Source organism: Lagenorhynchus albirostris, chromosome 4 (genome assembly GCF_949774975.1).
Source record: "Lagenorhynchus albirostris chromosome 4, mLagAlb1.1, whole genome shotgun sequence".
NCBI classification, from domain to species: Eukaryota; Metazoa; Chordata; class Mammalia; order Artiodactyla; family Delphinidae; genus Lagenorhynchus; species Lagenorhynchus albirostris.
Window position 1 is genome coordinate 129,137,813 of NC_083098.1, and position 20,911 is coordinate 129,158,723.

A 20,911-nucleotide genomic window follows, 5' to 3' on the forward strand; every position below is an offset into this window, starting at 1 on the left:
CTGAGTTATGGTAAAGACTTAGAGATTTATTATTACTATTTTTGGGGTCAAAACAATGTGTTAACTTCAGAGCATGGAATATATAGCTCTTAAAATTAGGGACCTTTAATTTAACTGTACTAAGCAGTTTTGTATTGTGTGTATATATGAGAATTGTTTCAAGAATCTTAGTTCTTCTTTTTTTTCCTCTGCTTATTTCCTTATTTATATGATCCCAAACAATTATATTTAATATCTATTGTTTTTAGAAATGGAAAGAAATACTTTCTAACTTTCTCTTATGTTTATGGAAGGGAAAAACTAATTGTATACAATGTTGGTAGATAGTATTGAAAATCACAACCTAAGTATTAATATTAACCAGTACCATAAATCTTGAAAACATGCGTACCTACATGGTCAATGATTTATTCTTTTCATCTAATGTACCTACCAGATACTTTGTTAATTCCTCAAGATATTCCTGAGGCTCTTTTGGAAGTGAACTGGTGACATTCATCAAATGGGAATATTTTACATTCCTGGGTAGATTATTACTTTATTATTTTTTAATGCCAATGGCTTCTCTTGGCGTCTACCACTACTTTAAGGCTCTTTCCTACTTTTAGTCAAGTTGTATGTTTTAGAACTATGATGTTTTTTAGTACAAAGCAAAGTAAAATTATAAACAGGAGGAAGAATCTGACAGTGAATCATCAATGAATGATAACTCACTATGGGGTCTATGTAGTAACTGATCATCTGATTTAAAAGAGCATACCCCTTTTCACTCTTTTGCCATAACTGACTATATTTTTCTATTGTAGTAGCTAAAACGTAACACTTAATGTATGATAGTTTTTGCCACAGAATATTTCTTTTTTAAAAACTTTTATTTCAGAAGAATTATAGATTTATAGGAGGTTACAAAGGTAGTACAGAGAGTTTCTGTGTTTCCTCCATGTTGATCTTTTACATAATTATGGTATAGTATCAAAACCAGGAGATTGACATTGGCACAATATGTGTGCATAGTTCTGTGTCATCTTATCACGTGTAGATTTGTGTAACTGCCACCAAAATCAAGATACAGAACTATTCTATCATCACAAAGATCTCACTTGTGTTAACACTTTTAACTTGTCACATGAAACCTTAAAAATAACTCTTGTCCTCTCTCTAATTAGTGGGTCATTAGAATTGGTTGTTTTTTTATTTTGGGAGGCAAGTGTATGGAGAGGGAGCCCATCTCCTTTTTTCAGTCTGTTGAGGAAATTAGTAAAGGTAAAAGGGAAATATCTTCTTATGACTGAGTTCTGAGAATCTTAGGTGAGCATCTCTGGTTGCTTGTGAATACCTGGTGATACTTCAACTTCTATTTTAATCACTGCATTCTCAAAAGACTTCAGTAGATATAAAAAATATTTTATTGAGTTTATTATGAAAATTCATATTAACCCTAATTATAGAATTACTGGCAAACTTGTACAGAGACTGAAGTGTAAAGTGTGATTTATTTGGTGATAAGAAAAGGAATTCAGGGAATGGAGATATCAAGGCAGTAGTAGAAGTATTAGTGATGTTTTGTTTCCTGGATGGTTAACACTTCATAATTCACCCCGAAGACAAGCATAGTCTATACATATTTTCTTGGAATTTGCTTATCTACTTAATTTGCTTACATTTTGTAGTGCTAGCATTCCTAAGAAATATTTTCTTCTTTTGTCTTTATACTATCTAATACTCTTTCATGGTGGGAAGCTTCACACTGTGACTGCCCTCAAGACTCAGTTCTGGGTCACTCACCTGTAGCTGCTTATTTCTGGTAGCATTAGTCTTAGTGCAGAACTTCAAGGTTAAGGATCTAATGTGATGGGTCTATTATTGTGTCTGACTTATGAAACCACACACTTTTTACTTGATCATCTTTTGATGTATATTAGTTTTCTAGGGCTGCCAATGCAAGGTACCCCACACTGGGTGGCTTAGAACAACAGAAACTTATTCTTTCACAGTTTTGGAGCCTGGAAGTCTGAAATTGGTGTGTTTGGCAGGGCCATGCTCTCTTTCAAGGCCGTAGGAGAGGATCCTTCCTTGTCTTTTCCTAGCTTTTGGTGGTCGCTAACAATCCTTGGCATTCCTTGTTTTGTAGTTGTATCACTCAAATCTCTGCCTCTGTCTTCATGTGGCATTCTCTCCATGAGTCTGTGTGTCTAAGTTTTCCCCTTACAAGGACACTGTTCCTTGGATTAGGGCCCACTGTAATCCAGTGTAATTTTAACTTGATTACATTCGTCAAGACCCTGTTTCCAAATAAGATCACATTCACAGGTACCTGAGCTTAGGAATTGAACGTGTCTTCATTGGGGACACCATTCAACCCACTAAACGATGCAAGCTGTAATAAAATTTAGAATATAATCTTTATTGGTGGCTTTACCTTTAGGACAAGACAAGATCCACATGTTTGTTTTTGTTTTTTTGGCAGTGGGTGGTGAGAGAGAGGATAGAATCCAGGATGATGCCTGGTTTTTGCTTTGGGCAATTAACTTAGCCAGTGGGAGATAAAGAATGCGGGAGGAGGAACTGGTTTATAGGGGAAGATGATGCGTTTCTGGGCATGTTGGGTTTGAAGTACCAAGAAATCAACCTTCATTTTCTAGTATTTTCCAAAGAGTGGACTTCATTGTCTTTGAGAAATAGACATTGTCTTTGAGATAAACTCACCTAAGTGTCTGTGTAGGTACAGTGGCATTCAAAAGTCATAAATAGCTGACTTTCTGATGGTACTCTAATATACTAACAGCAGATGCATATGTGGGCCCTGAACATTCTTGGAAAATACATTTGGATGGTCCCTGTGATAACCTATGTGGCTAAAAATAATAAAAATAGACAAGCTGGGTGGTAGTGACGGATAAAGGCATCATGCCCTCAATACCCCCTGTCTCGTCTGCATGAACCCCTCCCCCCCAACTTTAAGGCCAAATGCACTTTATTTTCTTTTGCCTTTTGACCCCTTTCACCCATTTCCCCCACCCCCTACTCTCAGCTCTGGCAACCACCAATCTGTTTTCTGTATTCTATGAGCTTTTTTTAGATTCCACATGTAAGAGGGATCATATGGTATTTGTCTTTCTCTATCTTACTTATTTCACTTGGCATATTGCCCTCGAGGTCCATTTATGTTGTTGCAAATGGCAAGATTTCCTTCTTTTTTTATGACTGATATTCCACTGTATGTGTGTGTATGTGTGTGTGTGTGTATATATATATATATATATATATATATATACACACACACATATATATGTGTATATATATATTCACCATAATTTCTTTATGACTAATATTCCACTGTATATGTGTGTGTATATATATATACACACACATATATATTCACTATAATTTCTTTATGACTGATATTCCACTGTATGTGTGTGTGTATATATATATACACATATATATGTATGTGTATATATATTCACCATAATTTCTTTATGACTGATATTCCACTGTATGTGTGTGTGTATATATATATACACATATATATGTATGTGTATATATATATATATTCACCATAATTTCTTTATCCATTCATCCACTGATAGACAGGTTTTTTCCGTATCTTGGCTTTTGTAAATAATACTGCAGTGAACATGGCAATGCATGTATCTCTTTGAATTAGTGTTTCCTTCGGATAACTACCCAGAAGTGGAATTGCTGAATCATATGGCAGTTCTATTTTTAATTTTTTGAGAAACCACCATTATTCTCCATAGTGGATGCACCAATTTACATTCCCACCAACAGTGCACAAGGGTTCCCTTTTCTCCATATCCTTGCCAACATTTGTTATTTGTGTTCTTTTTGATGAGAGCCATTCTGACAGGTGTGAAGTGATATCTCACTATGGTTTTGATTTGCATTTCCCTGATGTTTAGTGACGTTGAGCATCTTTTCATGTGTCTGTTGACCTTCTGCATGTCCTCTTTGGAGAAATAGCTATTCAGATCGTCTGCCCATTTCTTAAATTGGATTGTTTGTTTTTTTGCTATTGAGTTGCGGGAATTCTTTATATATTTTGGGTATTAGACCTGTATCAGATTTATGATTTGCAAATATTTTCTTTTTTTAAATAAATTTATTTATTTATTTACTTATTTTTGGCTGTGTTGGGTCTTCGTTTCTGTGTGAGGGCTTTCTCTAGTTGCGGCGAGCAGGGGCCACTCTTCATCGCAGTGCACGGGCCTCTCACTGTTGCAGCCTCTCTTGTTGCGGAGCACAGGCTCCAGACGTGCAGGCTCAGTAGTTGTGGCTCACAGGCCTAGTTACTCCGTGGCATGTAGGATCTTCCCAGACCAGGGCTCGAACCCGTGTCCCCTGCATTGGCAGGCAGCTTCTCAACCACTGTGCCACCAGGGAAGCCCTGCAAATATTTTCTTTTCTTCTGCAGGTCACCTTTTCATTTTGTTGATAGTTTCCTTTGCTACAAAGAAGCTTTTTAGTTTGATATAGTCCTACTTGTTTATTTTTGCTTTTGTTGCTTTGCCTTTGGTGTTAGATTCAAAAAATAATCACCAAGCCCATGTCAGGGAGTCTACTTCTGATATTTTCTTCTAGGAGTTTTATGGTTTCAGGTCTTACATTCAAGTCTCTAATTAATTTTGAGTTGATTTTTGTATATGGTATAAGATAGTGATTGAGTTTCATTCTTTTAGTATGTGTTACTGAGTTTTCCCAGCACTGTTTATTGAAGAAACTCTCCTTTCCTCATTGTATGTTCTTGGATCCTTTGGTGTAAATTAATTGACCATATATATGTGTGTTTATTTCTGGGCTCTCTATTCTGTTCCATTGACTTATGTGTCTGTTTTTATGCTAATACCATACTGTTTTGATTATTACAGCTATGTGATAGAGTTTGAGATAAGGGAGCATGATACCTCCAGCTTTCTTTTGTCTTTTTCAAGATTACTTTGGGTATTTGGGGTTCTTTGTGGTTCTATACGAATTCTAGGATTATTTGTTCTATTTCTTTGAAAGATGCCATTGGAACTTTGATAGGGATTGCATTGAGTCTGTAGATTGCTTTGGGTAGTGTGGACATTTTAACAATATTGATTCTTCCAAGCCAAGATCCACATGTATTTTTGAGCTCAGAAAAAGCTATCAAAAGCTTTATCCTGAGAATTATTGAATCTCAGTGCCAGAAGTGATCTTTATTGACCATCTTCTCCAGCTGCATCAGATAAAACAGAAGGGAACTGGGGCCTGGAGAAGTTAAGTGATTATATATATTGTCACAGAGCTTAGACGAAAATAAAATTTAAAAATGTGTCAGAAGAGTTTCTAGAGCTATTGTTATACTCACAATTTGAAATGAACTTTTAAGAATTCTTTATGAATTCAACTTAACTCTATTCTTAAAAACACTTTTTTATGAACGCAGTTCCCAAAATTTGTGTTGAAACAAGGAACATTAACCCTGTAAGATGGCCTGCACACACACACACTAAAAAGACTGTCATGGTAAAATTAAGATAAATAATTTCAAGTGTAAAAAGTGCTGCAAGGAGAGGAATGAGGTACTTTGGTAGCATGTAATAGTCTTAAGATAAAAACATGATAAAACTTGATTTTAAAAGATCTCTGTGGTGGTTTTGTAGAGTGTGGACCAGAGATATGTAAAAGTTAAGGCTTGGGAGATCCTGGCAAGAGGTTGTATTATTTGGACCAGGATGATAGCAGTGAAGCTGGAAGAAACTCAGTGCATTTGTGAGAGATTGGGAGGTAGATTCTATAGAAATTGGTGACTGATGGGTAGGGCATTACCAAACTTACTTTATTCTGTATTTCTAATAACCATCTGTGAAACCAGTGTTGCATGGAATACCCTATTTTAGGACATATGCTTTAGCTTTCTGAGTAAGTCTTAGAAATTTTCTCTTTGAAATGTTGCTGCTTTTTAGTTGTGAATATATAATTATTCTTGTAAGATGGATCTATCCTTTTAATATTTACATAATTCTCAAAATCTTTATGAAAGATGGCTTTCTTTGCTAGTTCCTTGTTTTATGGTCTTAATGGTCTTTGTTCTTCCATGTTATTTTCTTCTTTTTAATACTTCGATCTCATGATTCCTGCCTTGTCACAAAAGATTGGCCTCTTACATTCCCTCTCAGTTATAATACTTGTTTCTTTTTATTCATTGAGGCAGTTACCAATCAGAGATCTGCATTTTTTTTTTAGGACTTTGCTGTCTCGTTTTGCAGTTGGGCTCTTATGGATAATGTCACTAAAGAAGCTTAACACAGACTACTTTTATGGGTACAAGGTTGTGTTAGGAGCTTGTGGATCCCAAAGTCATATTTTCCAAATAGCATGTTTTTACCTTTTGTCACTGGGGGAAAAAGCAGCTAGCAATTATAATGCTGATTTTTCTTATGCTTCTTACAGTCTTATTATTGTTTTCAGCAGCGACCCCCTGTGGATGAAGTGCTCAGGGAAGGTCACATCAATTTGTCAGGTCTCCAGCTGAGAGCACATGCTATGTTCTCAGCAGAAGGTCTTACTTTGGGAAGTGATTCCTTAGAATACGCATGGCTAATTGATGTGCAGGCTGGAAGCCTTACAGCTAAGGTCACAGCACCACAGGTATGTTCTCAGTTCTCAGAGTGCTATCTCCTGACTTTTTTTTTTTTTCCTTTACTCACCCACCTCCCCAAAAATAGGTTATATGCCCATTTGAATGTTCATTTTATTTCCACTTGCCATTCAGAATTTTCTTAGTATTATATGAGTCAGAGACAAGTTTCACTTTTCTGGGCCACCTAAAATTGACGGCTGTGATGTTTTATAGTTCTGTGTAATACTTTCAAGAATTCAAGACTTTCTTTGAGAAAAACTCAGGATGAGAAATTTCTGGAAATCAAATTATATATTATTAAAATTACATTACTTGGCTCTCCACTGTTGGAACAATCTTATTTTCCCAGTACACAGAATAATTTTCTAAGAACTTTACCTTGTATATTTCTTAAGTAGGATTTGAAAACAGCATTTATACTATTAAGGTAGCATCATTCTTTACTTGTGATGTCCCAAAACAAGACAAAATCTTTTGAACCTCCACTTAGTGATATGGATACTGGTTTAGAAAAATAAAAATGAATTTATTGGTGAGAAAATCTGGTCTGGAGTGCTAGTTGTGATCCTTTTGGATAAATTCTCCTTCCCCCTCACTGTCCCACTTAGTCTTGAGGGGTCTCAGATGCCTAAAGGGTTATAGTCAGCCCTCCCTATCCACAGGTTCTGCATCCACAGGTTCAACCAACCGTGGATTCAACCAACTGCAGATGTGAAGCCTAAGGATACAGAGGGCTGACTGTATTTAGTTCTAGAAATGGACCATTGAAATTTAGTCCAATGTCTGTATTACTGTAATATTTCACCTGTTGAGCCATTTACAGGCATACCTCATTTTATTGTGCTTCACAGATTTTGCTTTCTTTCTTTTTTTGTTTTTACAAATTGAAGGTTTGTGGCAATGCTGCATCAAGCAGGTCTGTCAGACCATTTTTCTGACAGCATTTGCTCAATTTATGTATCTGTGTCACATTTTGGTAATTATTGCAATATTTTAAACTTTTTCATTATTATTACATCTGTTATGGTAATCTGTGATTAGTGATCTTTGATGTTAGTTACTATTGCAAAAAGATTATAAATCATTGAAGGCTCAGGTTAGCATTTTTTAGCAATAAAGTATCTTTTAATTAAGGTATGTATGTTGTTTTTTTAGGCATAATGTTATTGTGCACTTGATAGACTACTAGTTACTTGTAAATATAACTTCTACATGCACTGGGAAACCAAGTATTTGTGACTTGCTTTATTGTTATAGTCACTATATTGCAAATTTATTGCGGTGGTCTGGAACCAAACCCACAGTATCTCTGAGGTATGCCTGTATTTATAATGTGCGTTTCATAATTGGTGTTTCAAAAGATTGGAATGTGGTAGAAAGGTACATACTCAGTTTTTAATAAAGAATTACAGAATGAGTGTGAAATACGTGTAATTTAGAGGTAAGTAGTGGCAACAAGCAGGTGAATAAAGACTAGATACCTTGTGTATCTGAAGGAAATTGTTGGAGGGCAGCAAAAATTAAGATTCTAGAAATAGTAGGAAAATGAATGGAACTGAAAAGGGATATTTTATATAAAAATGAATGGAAAGAAATATATAATGGTGAAAACAAATATTCATTGCTCAGTAGCCTCGTAACTGTCTTTTTATCTGCCATTTTCTGTCTCTAAATATACAAGTAAAAACTGAAGCATATAACAAAACAGTTTGTTCCCAGCAAGCATGCAGTGAAGCTGTGCTGACCCTCCAAGATTGGACACAATTCCTTTAATCTAAAGATTGCTAGACTCTCATATATGTTGCCCTTATTAGAAGATGAAACATTTCTTTCTTCTGCACTAGAATCATGGCATCACTGTTTCCTGCAAGGTTCATGAATCCATATGTGCTTTTAGTGTTTATTCCATTCTTTGTATGTTTTAAAAGTGAAATTCATGTTTTCTGAGAGTTCAAGATATGTACTTTTTTTGGGGGGGGGGATAATACCGTGTATACCCGTGTCTCAGTGTGTATTGTAAACTAACCAATTATAAAATTAAGGTTTTTTCTTAAACTCAATATTTGATGAAAAATTGATATATACTTACTTAAACTTCTATTCATAAAAGTTCTTCAATCTTCAGAATACCTGATTTTCTAAAATTGTAGCTTAATAGATATAAATTTCACTTCAAAGCTTGGTTTATTATTAGGTAGAGAATTTTCGGTGCTTTTCTGTGCAGAGGATTCCGATTAATCATATAAGAAGAAAGATATAACCTTGAAAAAAAATACTTGCTTTAGAGGTTGCTGAAGTTGAATTTTTCAGTTGAAATGAGTTTTCATTTTGGCAATGCATTTTGTCATTCACAAATGAAAAGTAACACAAGCTTATAAATGATGTCAAGGTAGAAAAATGATATTGGTTAACAAGCAGATTATGTAGCAGGTATAAGGCACTCTTTGGATTCTTTCAAGCTGTATTAATATTCTTGATAAGATTTTAAACTCTGAACAATTGTTTAGAATGCTAACAGTGTTGTCAACCTGTCATGGCTTATTTGCAGCTGGCTTGTCTCTTGGAGTGGGGACAGACATTTGTTTTTCATGTCGTATGTCGGGAGTATGAACTGGAAAGACCAAAATCAGTAATAGTATGTCAGCATGGAATTGATCGTCGGTTCTGTGAATCCAAGGTATGTTAACAGATATGTTAGCAGTATTATAAACATTTATGGCTTTTTTCGAAGTGAAAGAGATATCAGCTTTAAATCAACTGTACATAGCATCAAGTAAACACCAAAGTTCAGTTTTTTCAATTACTAAAATTATTTTGAACATTTATAGCCACTTGTTATTTAGTTGTAAATAGTTAAAATATGAGGTAATTATTAAAACATACATTCACAAATAAATGGAGATATTATAAAATTATGTCTTATCTCTTACTGCATTATTATACTAACTCTTTGGGATATGGATGTGTGTTTATGTAGAAGGTTTAGAAATTGGAGGAAGAAGGTTAAATTCCTTACATGGCATTGTTTGCAGACCCTTCTGGAACATACATATTCTCTTTTAACATGATTAGCAATGTTGGGCATTTGCCAAGTTTCCTGACTCCAGATCTTACACTCTTTCTACCGCATTGCACTACCATGACTAAGGGTCATTACAGTACCTTCAAGAGGGTTGTGAAAAGTAGATAGTAATTCCTAAAATCATGTACAGGGGCAGAGAGATGCAGAGTGTTATTTTGTAGTAAGCACTGTTCCTTATGCATTTAGGGTGGGGAACATTTTTTAAGTATGCTCCTTTGAGAAAACCTGGAAAACATTGTAGTTTCAAAAAAAAAAGTAACTTACCCTAATTCTACAACATAGAGATAGCCATTGCTAACAGTTTAGTTTTTCTTTCTAGTTTCTTTTCTATGTGTCTTTCCTTTCTTTTTTCTTTTGTTATACAAACTGTATGTTTGCTATTATATTACTGTGAGTTGGAAGTAATTCATTCTGCTTTTAATTTTATGTCCAAGAAAATCTGTAACCTGTGCTAATTTACCATCAATAAAGGAAACAGCTGTAATTGGTGATAAAATTATTTATTTTCTTGTTATAAACGCAATGCCAGGCTCCAGGGAATTGGTTCCTTAGTCATTAGTTTCTTACCAATAATTTGTACATACTTGTAGGTATCTCCTCCCTCTTTTTTTTTTCCTACTAATACTCAGAGCTTTTAAGTTGTATTATAATTTTAAAAAATCAACTTCATTGAGGCATAATTTACATACAATAAATTCACCCTTTTTAAGTTTGAGTTTTGAGAAAAGTTATATATACTTACCACCAATGAAGATCTAGAACATTTCTTACCACCAATGAAGATCTAGAACATTTCTATCACCTTAGGAAATTCCTTTGTGACCCTTCGCAGTCAGACACTATTCCACACATCCACTGATATTCCTTCTGTCATTTTAGGTCAGATTTTTTTTGAGGTCTATTTCGTGTGGAGGAAATATATTAGTATAGAGCACCGACTATCATACAAGACACCTGCCTTCTAGTCCTGGCTCTGCCACTGATGAGCAGAGTACAAGCTGTTGGGCTGGTAATTTATTCAGGGCTGCCATTTCCCAAAGAAGTTCATTGAAGTTGGGGATATGTATGTTATCTTCTAACCTAATCATGACCAAATCTATGTTTTAGGAGTAAAACAAAAATAAATTTGTGTGGACTTTCCTAGATATCATCATAACATTTACAGTTCATATATTTGTGGATGTGTGTAAAAATGTGCATGTGAATGGAATATGAAATACTCTTAAGAAAAACTTACAACTTTAAACTCCTATACAGTCCTTATAAACCTGTGAAGTTGTTTATCAGTTTCCTTTGGCTGTTCTTTTTGAGTTTCAATAACAAGTTTTATATGTATTCTGTCAGTATAGTATTGCCACATGCCACTTTTGAATGAAAGTGACACATCATTGCTTATTAGTTTTCTAATTGGCAAGACTTTAATTGCTGATTATTTTGTTTATCATTATAAATATATCTAATTATAAATATATAATTTATCATTACAAAAAAGTTAAATTTAATTGATATTTTAAAATACACATGTGACAAGACTTGTGTTTATTTAAATAAGCAGATTTATGTATCAAAATAATGAGTTGATGGTGAAGAATTAAATGTTCAATCCATTTCATTTTAGTTGAGTTGTATTCCTGGGCCTTGTCCAACTTCAGATGATTTGAAATATACTATGACTCGTTTAGCAGTAGATGGAGCTGATATTTATATTGTGGAGCATGGCTGTGCTACAAATATAAAGGTACACATTTGTCTATTTCTTGGCCAGTGTAATTCTTTTTCCTTTTTGCCAAACCAAACCTCCATTTCTTGAAATAAAACACATATTTATAGTTTGCCATCTCGCAGAACAGTACAGACTTCTAGGAGATAGCTTTCTATTTTATACCATCTGTGTTCTCTTCCAGTCTTAATTTTTAAAGGCACACTTTCACTACTTTTTTACTCTAATTGAATTATTATAACCTTGCTTTATGGCAGGGATATAAACTGGTAGCGTGCTTATATGGCAGGAACATAAATTAGTAATGTTTTTAAAAGATTTAATTTTGAATTCCTTTAGGTTTTATTCATTTATATTTCCTGTCTGGCTCCTGGAAACATTTGTTTGCCACTGCTGCTTACTGGTTACTGTTTAAAATCAAGCCTTGTTAAGATTCTGTGATTTCATTACTTACTACTCTTCTAACTTTTCTTTCCTCCATCTCTCATTTTCCTTTGGAATTAAGTTCTTTTCCTTTTATCCTCTTTTTTAAATTGAATGTTTATTTTTATTCTGTTGCATTTATCTTTTCTATTCCCCCTTTCTCTTTTTTCCTTTCCCTTTCTTTTCTTCCTCTATATTTCATGCAATTTGAAATAATTACTTATTCTATAGTTTACTGCAAGTTGCTTAAAAGTACAAAACTACAGTTTTGTTTCATTTTCTTCATTCAACTATAGATGGGTGCAATTCGGGTTGCAAACTGTAATCTCCACAATCAGTCGGTTGGGGAAGGAATAAGTGCTGCAATTCAGGATTTTCAAGTGAGACAGTACATTGAACAATTGAATAATTCCAGAGTTGGGCTTCAGCCTGCAGTACTACGGAGGGCCTACTGGCTTGAAGCTGGGTCAGCCAACTTAGGACTTATTACTGTTGATATTGCATTAGCTGCTGATCATCATTCTAAACATGAGGCGCAAAGACATTTCTTAGAAACTCATGATACCAGAACTAAGAGGTAAGTGAAATTTAGGAATGGTAATAGTCTCAAGTTCAGATGAAAATTACTAGATAATTATAGAGGAAATTCTACCGTTAAGAATGGAATAAGAATGTCTAAAATAAAGACTGAATGTGATTGTGCTGGGTATACCTCAATGAATAAATAAAGATTTTATATTTAAGTAATCACATTGTATACATCATCTGATGATGGTGTGGTTGCTGGAAAAAAACATTATTTTTTGATATGTTTCTAAGCCCATGCTGTGTATGTCAACAGTGAAACAAATATAAATTACTGGCCCCAAAATAACATTTTGTAAAGCACTACACTCCCATCTCTCTCACCACAGCCCTGCACTTCCAATATGTCATTCCTAGAAAACACCATTACTAATCACCATTTATTCTACAAAACTTCTTTTGTAGGCCTTCACAACTGCAGGGAAGAGTACCTAAACCTTAAGAAATGATTATATCTGCTTTTTAAAAAGTTGCCAAAGCTTCTTACTGAATTACATCTGTTTAAAATGATAGTATGACTTTTTCCATCCCCATCTCTTCCCTTCTAAAGTTTATAAAGCTTATTTTAAAAATAGAGAAAACTATTAAGAAATAAAGGAAAATAATTATAGCCCTATTACACTGAATTTGTTACATTTCTTTCCAGTATTTTTAGTGTATTTTTCTTATACTTGAAATCATCCTGTATTTACATTTAAAAATCCTGCATGTATGTAATGTTGCCCTTAAAAAAACCAAAAGAGCCCGTTTTTTGGTTTGTTTTTACCAGCAAAATGAGTTTTTTTGGGAATAGCAAAGAATTGCAGTTCAAGACAAGCAAACTGTGGCAAACCGTAGGCAAGTCTGGAGAACAGAGGAGAGGAGAGAACAGAGGAGAGAAGAGAGGAGACTGGGGAGGCTGTGGGTTCTTCGTTGGCTGCAGCCCTTGGGCAGCTTGTTTTTGCTGGGTCAGGAGGCTGGCATCTGCAAGCTGTGGACTGATAAAGCTCCTTTTAAACACAAATGATAATGCACCCATCAAAAAGGTATATTGTGCTTTACTTAGCCATTGCCCTTACATTAAATACGTAGATTGTTTCTAAATCTTTCATTATACATCAAAGCTTTTCCCAGGATTTCTGGGTATTTCCTTTAAATAGCTTCCTTAAAAGGTTGTATGACTGTGTTAAAAACTGAGCTTTTTATATGCATTCCCAAACTACTTCCTAGAAAGATTATTTCATTTTATATTCCCAGTGGCTTTTTAGGAGAGTCTCTGTCTTACTGCACCTTTGCTACCCTTTGAGTGTTTTATAATAACTGAAAGTTGGTATCTCTTTGCTTTATTTTGCATTTATTTTGAGTTTAATACTTTTTTTCAAATATTTATTGGCTATTTTTATTTCCTCATTTGTGAATTGCCTGCTAGTATTCTACATACATTCATTTATTGGGATCTTGGTATATTTCTTACCAATTTTTAAGAGCTCTTTATAGATTATCGCCCTTTTCTGATCCCTGGTGCTAATATTTTACAGTTTGTTGCTTTTATTTTTTTATTCTTATGTTAAACAGATTTTAATTCTTATGTAGTCAAATATGTTAACCTTTCCCTTTTGTAATTTCTTGTACTAATTTGAGAACACTCTTTTTGCTAGTAATCGCGCGACCCCTGTACTTTATTTTTTTCTGTTCCTAACCATCTTGATTTTTTTATGGTGTATGTGCATTAATACACACCATCTGGACTTTTTATGGTGTGTGTGTATTAATACAGTCAAGAATGTAAATAGATCTTTCTGCAAATATCTATTCAGATATAGAGGAAAAACTCTAAACCATCTGGATTTTTAATGGCGTGTGTGCATTAATACAGCCAAGGATGTAAATAGATTTTTCTGCAAATATCTATTCAGATATAGAGGAAAAACTCTAAACCATCTGGATTTTTAATGGCGTGTGTGCATTAATACAGCCAAGGATGTAAATAGATTTTTCTGCAAATATCTATTCAAATATAGAGGAAAAATTAATACCTAACACATACTCATTTCACAAAATGTTTAAATATTTTCATCTATTAACTTTTCCCAAAGAACTGTTTTTCTAGTTAAAAGAAATCCCTTTGAGGTTTTTATTGGGATTACATTAATCTTTTAGGTTTATTTAAGATGTTGATATCTTGTAAATCTAAGTACGAAAACTCATGTGTGGAGAATATTGTTTAAAGAAACTTTGGTTTCTTTGTTAATTATTGCTCAGGAAGCCAGTGAGTATGAACCCAGTTCCTGTTCTGATAGGTCAGGTGGTAGTACAAAGTATTAGTGAAGCTAAGGAGGTGGCTTCATGTGATTTAGGGCCTCATTTAGGTTAGTTTCAGTGCTGTGGTTTGTTCAGAATTGTGAAGAGTTTGAGATTTTATCCTACTTACAAGCTGACAAATTATCCTGCCACAGTTTCCTGAGTGCTGCCAGAAGATATAAGAAACCTGGTAAGAGACAGAAGACTTTATTACTCACAGCAAAAGCGCTAGCCAGAGTCAAAAATGTTTGCATTGGTTCCCTGTGCCCTCCAAGTAGGATTGCCAGATAAAATACAGGATGCACAGTTACAATTGTTTCAGATAAACAACAAATAACTTTTTAGTATAAGTACACCCCACATATTGCATAGGACAAACTTATTTTTATTTGTATTTGCTAAACCTGGTACCCCTATCCCTGAGTCCCATGGGAGTGTCAGAAAAGACCCATGATGGATGTTTACACATAGTGGGATACATTACAGAAGAGGCACACTGAGCTTAGGGATTCTACCTAAGAATAAAAATTCTACTTTTATAATAAGTGGAAGCAAGCCTGCTCTTTTCCAGGGTGAGACATTACCTCATCCCTTAAGGTTGCTTACTATCAGCACAATCCTGAGAAATGGCCTGGTCAGAGCCTTGCATTCTTGGCATATCCAGCAAGAACAGGTAGGGCTGTTTAGGGCCCGTGGTGTATTGCTTCTCCCTATATGGTAGCTCATTGATCTTCTGCTTTGGCTGCCTTAGTGCATATTTGACTCCCAGGAGTTTTGGGGAGTAGGTGTATTCATTTCTGATAAAACTGGAAAAGTTACTGGACTCCCAGACCATTAGTTTCATTGGATTAGTATTTCTGAAAAGTATATTTCCTAAACCACCTGCACCAAGGCCTCCTTGGAACTTGTTAGTAATCAGGCCTTCCCAGATCTCAATCAGTAACTCTGGAGGTGGAGCCTAGCTCTCCATATTTTAATAAGCCCTCCCGGTGATTCTAATGCAAGCTGAAGTTTGAGAACTAGCACATTGGTTTATATAAAGACAGGGAAGGGGAGCTTACATTTGTTGTACAACTTCTATATTCCAGATTTTGCATCAGGTGCTTTACATATGTTATACATATTTTTCCTTCTGTCTTCTCTAGACGGATGTTCCTCTTCTAATTTGATATATTAATTTCTTCACTTCTAGCTTGATATATTTATTCCATCTTATTTTTCATATCTCAAATATTATTTTTTGAAAGGTTACGTACATTTTCTTTGTCACAACACCCTGTTCTTTTCCTCAGGGCATTTACTGTAATTTATGATTAGATATTCTTATTTGTGGCCTGTCTTTGCCTCTGTACTGTAAACTTCACACGGATAAGGTTATGTCAGTTTTGCCTAGCACAATACAAGGCACACAGTAGATATGTTCAGGAAATATAAATGAATGAATGTAAAGTGAAAATGCAATACCTATTCTGTCTTCCTATGAGAGCCCTGAGGATCCAGTGAGATAATGCATGTGGAAATGCTTAGAAAAATGGACTGTTAATATGAAGTTTTATTAAAGTAAAAAAAAAAAAAAGAAATAAAGATATATTTCCCAGACTTATATAATATTTTTTAAGAAAGGGGAGTTAATAAATGCTGACAGTTTTCTGTGGGGGTCACTCACAGAGCTTGAAGAATTTTACAGACATTTTACAGAATTTTACAGACATCTTATTGTCTTAATTCTCAATACTTTATTCAGAGTCCTTATTACAAAATCATTACAATTTTTTTTCCTAAAATATAGAATGGTGCATTATTTTGATTTTATTGAGAAATAATTTTTTACTTGCCCCATATTTATAACATTTTGGTGTACTAGAAATAGGCTTTGAAATGCTAAAGATAATAATCTATTAAGCATAATCTATACTAATAGTTTTGTCTATTTTTTAAATTTTTATTCATTTTTTAAAATTTTATTTATTTTTGGCTGTGTTGGGTCTTCGTTGCTGCTTTTCTTCGTTGCAGTGCGCGGGCTTCTCATTGCAGTGGCTTCTCTTGTTGTGGATCACGGGCTCTAGGTGCGCGGGCTTCAGTAGTTGCGGCACACGGGCTCAGTAGTTGTGGTGCAAGGGCTTAGTTACTCCGCAGCATGTGGGATCTTCCTGGACCAGGGCTCGAACCCGTGTCCCCTGCACTGGCAGGCAGATTCTTAACCACTGCACCATGAGGGAAGTCCCTTGGCTATTTTTTAGATTAATGTTTAAATTTTTAGTTCTTTTGAGAATGTTTACTGCTATCTTTAAACTGGATTTAAATGTCTAATTTTTATATATATGCTTCTTTTTTAGCTCTTTGTGTTTTTTTTTAACATATGCTCTATTTCTCATTATTATTCCTACCTATTTTCATCTCACCATGGTGAGACTTTATTTTTTTAAGAAAGGCAAAATAATTTCCATTGTAAAAACAAACTTCTTTAAAAATATTAAGTTATATTTAATTGATTATCTGCTCAAAAGTTTCTGATTTCTTAATGATTTTTTGTTATGTTGTTGTTCTTTTGTTTGTTTCATTTTGGGTTTTGTTTAGGTTGTGGTTTTTGTGGCCAGATGATACCCTGAAGAATAAGAGGTGTAGGAACAAGTGTGGTTGTCTTGGTGGCTGCAGATTCTTCGGCGGCACAGTAACTGGCCTAGATTTCTTCAGACTTGAAGAGTTGACACCTTCCAGTAGCTCTGCATTTTCAAGCACAAGTGCAGAGTCTGATATGTATTATGGACAGTCTCTGCTACAGCCTGGAGAATGGATCATTACTAAAGAAGTTCCCAAAATTGTAGATGGTAATGTGTTGTCACTTGTGTTAATCTTTTATTATCTTCATCCCTATGCCATTCTGAGAGAAGTTCAGTGTTACTTTGTTCAACTTAGTTTTTTGAGCAGTCTTACACATAGGGTTTAGTATAATCTGTCTTTGTTTTGCAGGTGATTAACTCTAACCAGATAAGACTAGTGAGTTTTTCAGAGTTGCACAAGGCAAAAGTAAATCTACTATTCAGATCTTCTGCGGTTAACATGGGTGATTTTTTCCTAGCCCAACTTATTCTAAATATTTCCTTATATATCATTATTTCCCTAGAATCCAGATTCCAGAAATATACTTAGGAATAGCTATGCTTTGAGGTAATGATTGTTTTACCAGCTTACCTTTATAGGAAAAACTTATCCATAGAAATATTTATACTATTGGCCCTCATTTTATTCACTACTTTTGCAAAATATTCTTCTTACTAAAACTGTACATGTCAAGAAGAGAAATTTGGTCTTAGAGCCTGTAGGATAGCTTTGCAAATACATGAGTTTGATATGAACAGTGAATGGTGGCTTTAGGCATACTGGATTTATATTTATCTAGCATCTTTTCTCCAAAGACTTCAGAAATGCATTTTCCTTTGTGTTTCTTAGTTGTGTATTCCTACAATTAAGTGCAATATTTACTGCTTAAGTTGCCATGCTGTCAAGAAGTGAAATGTAGAAAAGTCTTGATATCTCACCAGTATTTAGCTATTTTTCCTTGATCCATTCAGAAACATTAACTTAGCTCTGCCTTTTGTCAGTAGACAAAGATAGAAAAGAAGTAGTTTTAACTTTAAGAATTTATTGGATTTATTTTCATGTGTAAGGAGCTCTTAGAGGAAAGAGCTAGACTACTACATATGCCAAATTCTTGTTTAAATGATATTTCACTGAATATTAATAAAGTTGTACATGTTATTTTAAGATTACTTGACTTCAGCAGTTTTACTAGAATAAGAGCAGATTATCTTATAAAATCAGCAAACACCAAAACTTCTTGACATTTAAAGGTCAAGAAACATACGAAATAAAATTTACTTAGCTGTCTTCTTATAATATTACTTTCTTACTTTTGAATAATGTTTGTTTTTAAAGGTGTTCACAGGCATTTCTTATTTCATCCACAAACTACCATGTGAGTTCTTTATTTTCCCTGTACATGGTGAAGTAACTGAAGTCATCACTGAGGCTGAGTTGCATGAAGTCAAAAAGTCATGTATATGGCTGAGCATAAACTAGAATTACAGTCATCGAAACCACTTTAGTTCTTTCCACCCTACTAGAGCTGGCACTATTTATAAAGACGTTGTTTGATTTTCTGATCTGCAGATCAAAATTTAACTATCGCAAACTCAAGGAAGAAAATCTACAGGGAATTTACATATGGTATAAAAGGGAGAAAATAGCAATTTCTCTAACAGTAAACAAAAGAAACCTCATTTTAGTTCTTATACCGTGTAATAGGGAGTGTCTGTGTCTCCTAGTGATTTTCTCAGGAATGAGCTGTAATTGGTAAATTGCCATAAGTTTCTTGTGCAGGGAAGATTGGAATTAGTCCCTGTGTATTCCAGGAGCCACATATAGATGTACAGTGTCAGGATAGAATCAAGGAGGGCATATCAATGGAACTAAAGAATTTCCTTGGAAGGTCAGTGAACACTAGTTTCCTATCACTTAGAAATGATTCAAACCCATTTTTCTTTTGACTTTTGTTGGATTTTTACATTTGTGGTGGTAGAAGCAAATAATATTACTTATACTGTAAGTTCTTAAGTCTTCTTACTACTTAAGTTCCGTGTAGAAGTGCCTTCTGCTTGGAGAGATGTTTTCTCCTACTAGTATGTTCTTCTTTCTTGAGTAGCACAAGGATGGCTGGAGAAGAGGGGAAGTAGGGCAGTAGTTATTTTTTGGATCTAAGCAGCTATAGAATTCTCCTTTTATCCCTCTCCACCCCCAATTTACATAACACATCACGGGGCTCTTATAAAAGGCTGAGAAAATGTTCCAGATTAAAGAAAACATGACAACTGAATGTAATAATATACAGACCTAGATTGGATCCTATACTGGAGAGGGCAGAAGTGCTTTAAAGGACATTATTGGGTCATTTGAGAAACTTGTAAAGCATGTGGTAGACTAGATAACAGTATGGTATAAACCCCAAATATACCAAGTTGATAATTATACTGTGTTTTTTTTATTATTCTTAGGAAATAAACCTTTAAGTATTTAGGGTAAAAGCCTACTACATCTGCAAATTACTCTCAGATGGTTCCAAAAATATTATGTCTTTATAAAAATAGAGCAAATGGGGGCAAAGTGTTTAAGATAGGTAATTTCGAGTAAAATACCTTTGATGGCTTGGTTATCACTCTTGAAAGTTTTCTAAGTTGGAAAATTTTCATATAAATAGCTTAAAAAAAGAAAATTCACTGTGTATGGACTCTGGATTCATACTTATGTTGATATCTTTCTGTAGTGTTTAGCATATTCCTATGTGAAATTAGTTATTTGTGCTTTTTAAAAATTATATACTTAAAAACAGGGAATTGGATTAAGTTATTATATTTTTCATAGATTGCTTTTGAAATTATTATGTTTATGTAACTCACTTTTTTGTTTGTTTAGGTAATGTGAATGGCATGAAGAGGAAAGAATGGGAAAACAAATCAGTGGGAATAGAAGTAGAGAGAAAAACTCAGCACCTTAGTCTTCAAGTACCATTGCGATCTCATAGCTCATCCTCTTCTTCAGAAGAGAATAGTAGTTCTAGTGCTGCACAGCCTCTATTGGCTGGTGAAAAGGAAAGTCCCTCTTCTGTTGCCGATAATCATTTGGTTCAAAAAGAATTCTTGCATGGTACGAAAAGAGATGATGGCCAAGTGAGGTCAGTATTCAATTAGATTTAGAAACCTGATCGTAGGATTACAAGTGCTTAAAACTGTGGCAAGAAAAACTTCTCTCTCAACTCACCTGTTGTAGAGAATTTTTTCTTCTCCTGAACTTATTTTTAAATGTCCATTTGCTGTTGTTTTTCTGATTACAAAAGTAATACATATATATTCATTCCAGATGTTAGGAAAATACAGAAAAGTATAAGAAAAATGAATATTTCTTGTCATCCCACCACTGAGAGTGAACCATTGTTAACATTTGGATATTATCCTTCCAGTGTGTTGAATATTTTTTGGTCCTTCTTTTGGCCCCTAGTTGATTACTTTGTTCTTGAAATACACTTTCCTCTCGACTTGATAGCACATTTCAGATTTTCCTCCCATCTCCTTGGCTTTTCCTTCTCCGTCTCTATTTCCAAGTCCTCCATTTTTTTTCCCTCCCCTTCTTTCTCTTCCTC

The 20,911-nt window shown here is 34.4% G+C and overlaps 1 protein-coding gene across 2 annotated transcripts in view; it reads left to right on the forward strand.

Annotated features, from left to right (window-relative positions):
* BLTP1 (bridge-like lipid transfer protein family member 1) overlaps window positions 1-20,911 on the forward strand; it is a 191,784-nt gene that overhangs the window by 63,969 nt on the left and 106,904 nt on the right. For both annotated transcript variants that reach the window (XM_060148668.1, XM_060148669.1), the window contains exons 21-26: window positions 6,457-6,636; window positions 9,177-9,305; window positions 11,329-11,448; window positions 12,150-12,430; window positions 17,296-17,546; window positions 20,188-20,446. In XM_060148668.1, the coding sequence (XP_060004651.1) occupies window positions 6,457-6,636; window positions 9,177-9,305; window positions 11,329-11,448; window positions 12,150-12,430; window positions 17,296-17,546; window positions 20,188-20,446 (1,220 nt within the window). The remainder of the gene's footprint in view (window positions 1-6,456; window positions 6,637-9,176; window positions 9,306-11,328; window positions 11,449-12,149; window positions 12,431-17,295; window positions 17,547-20,187; window positions 20,447-20,911) is intronic.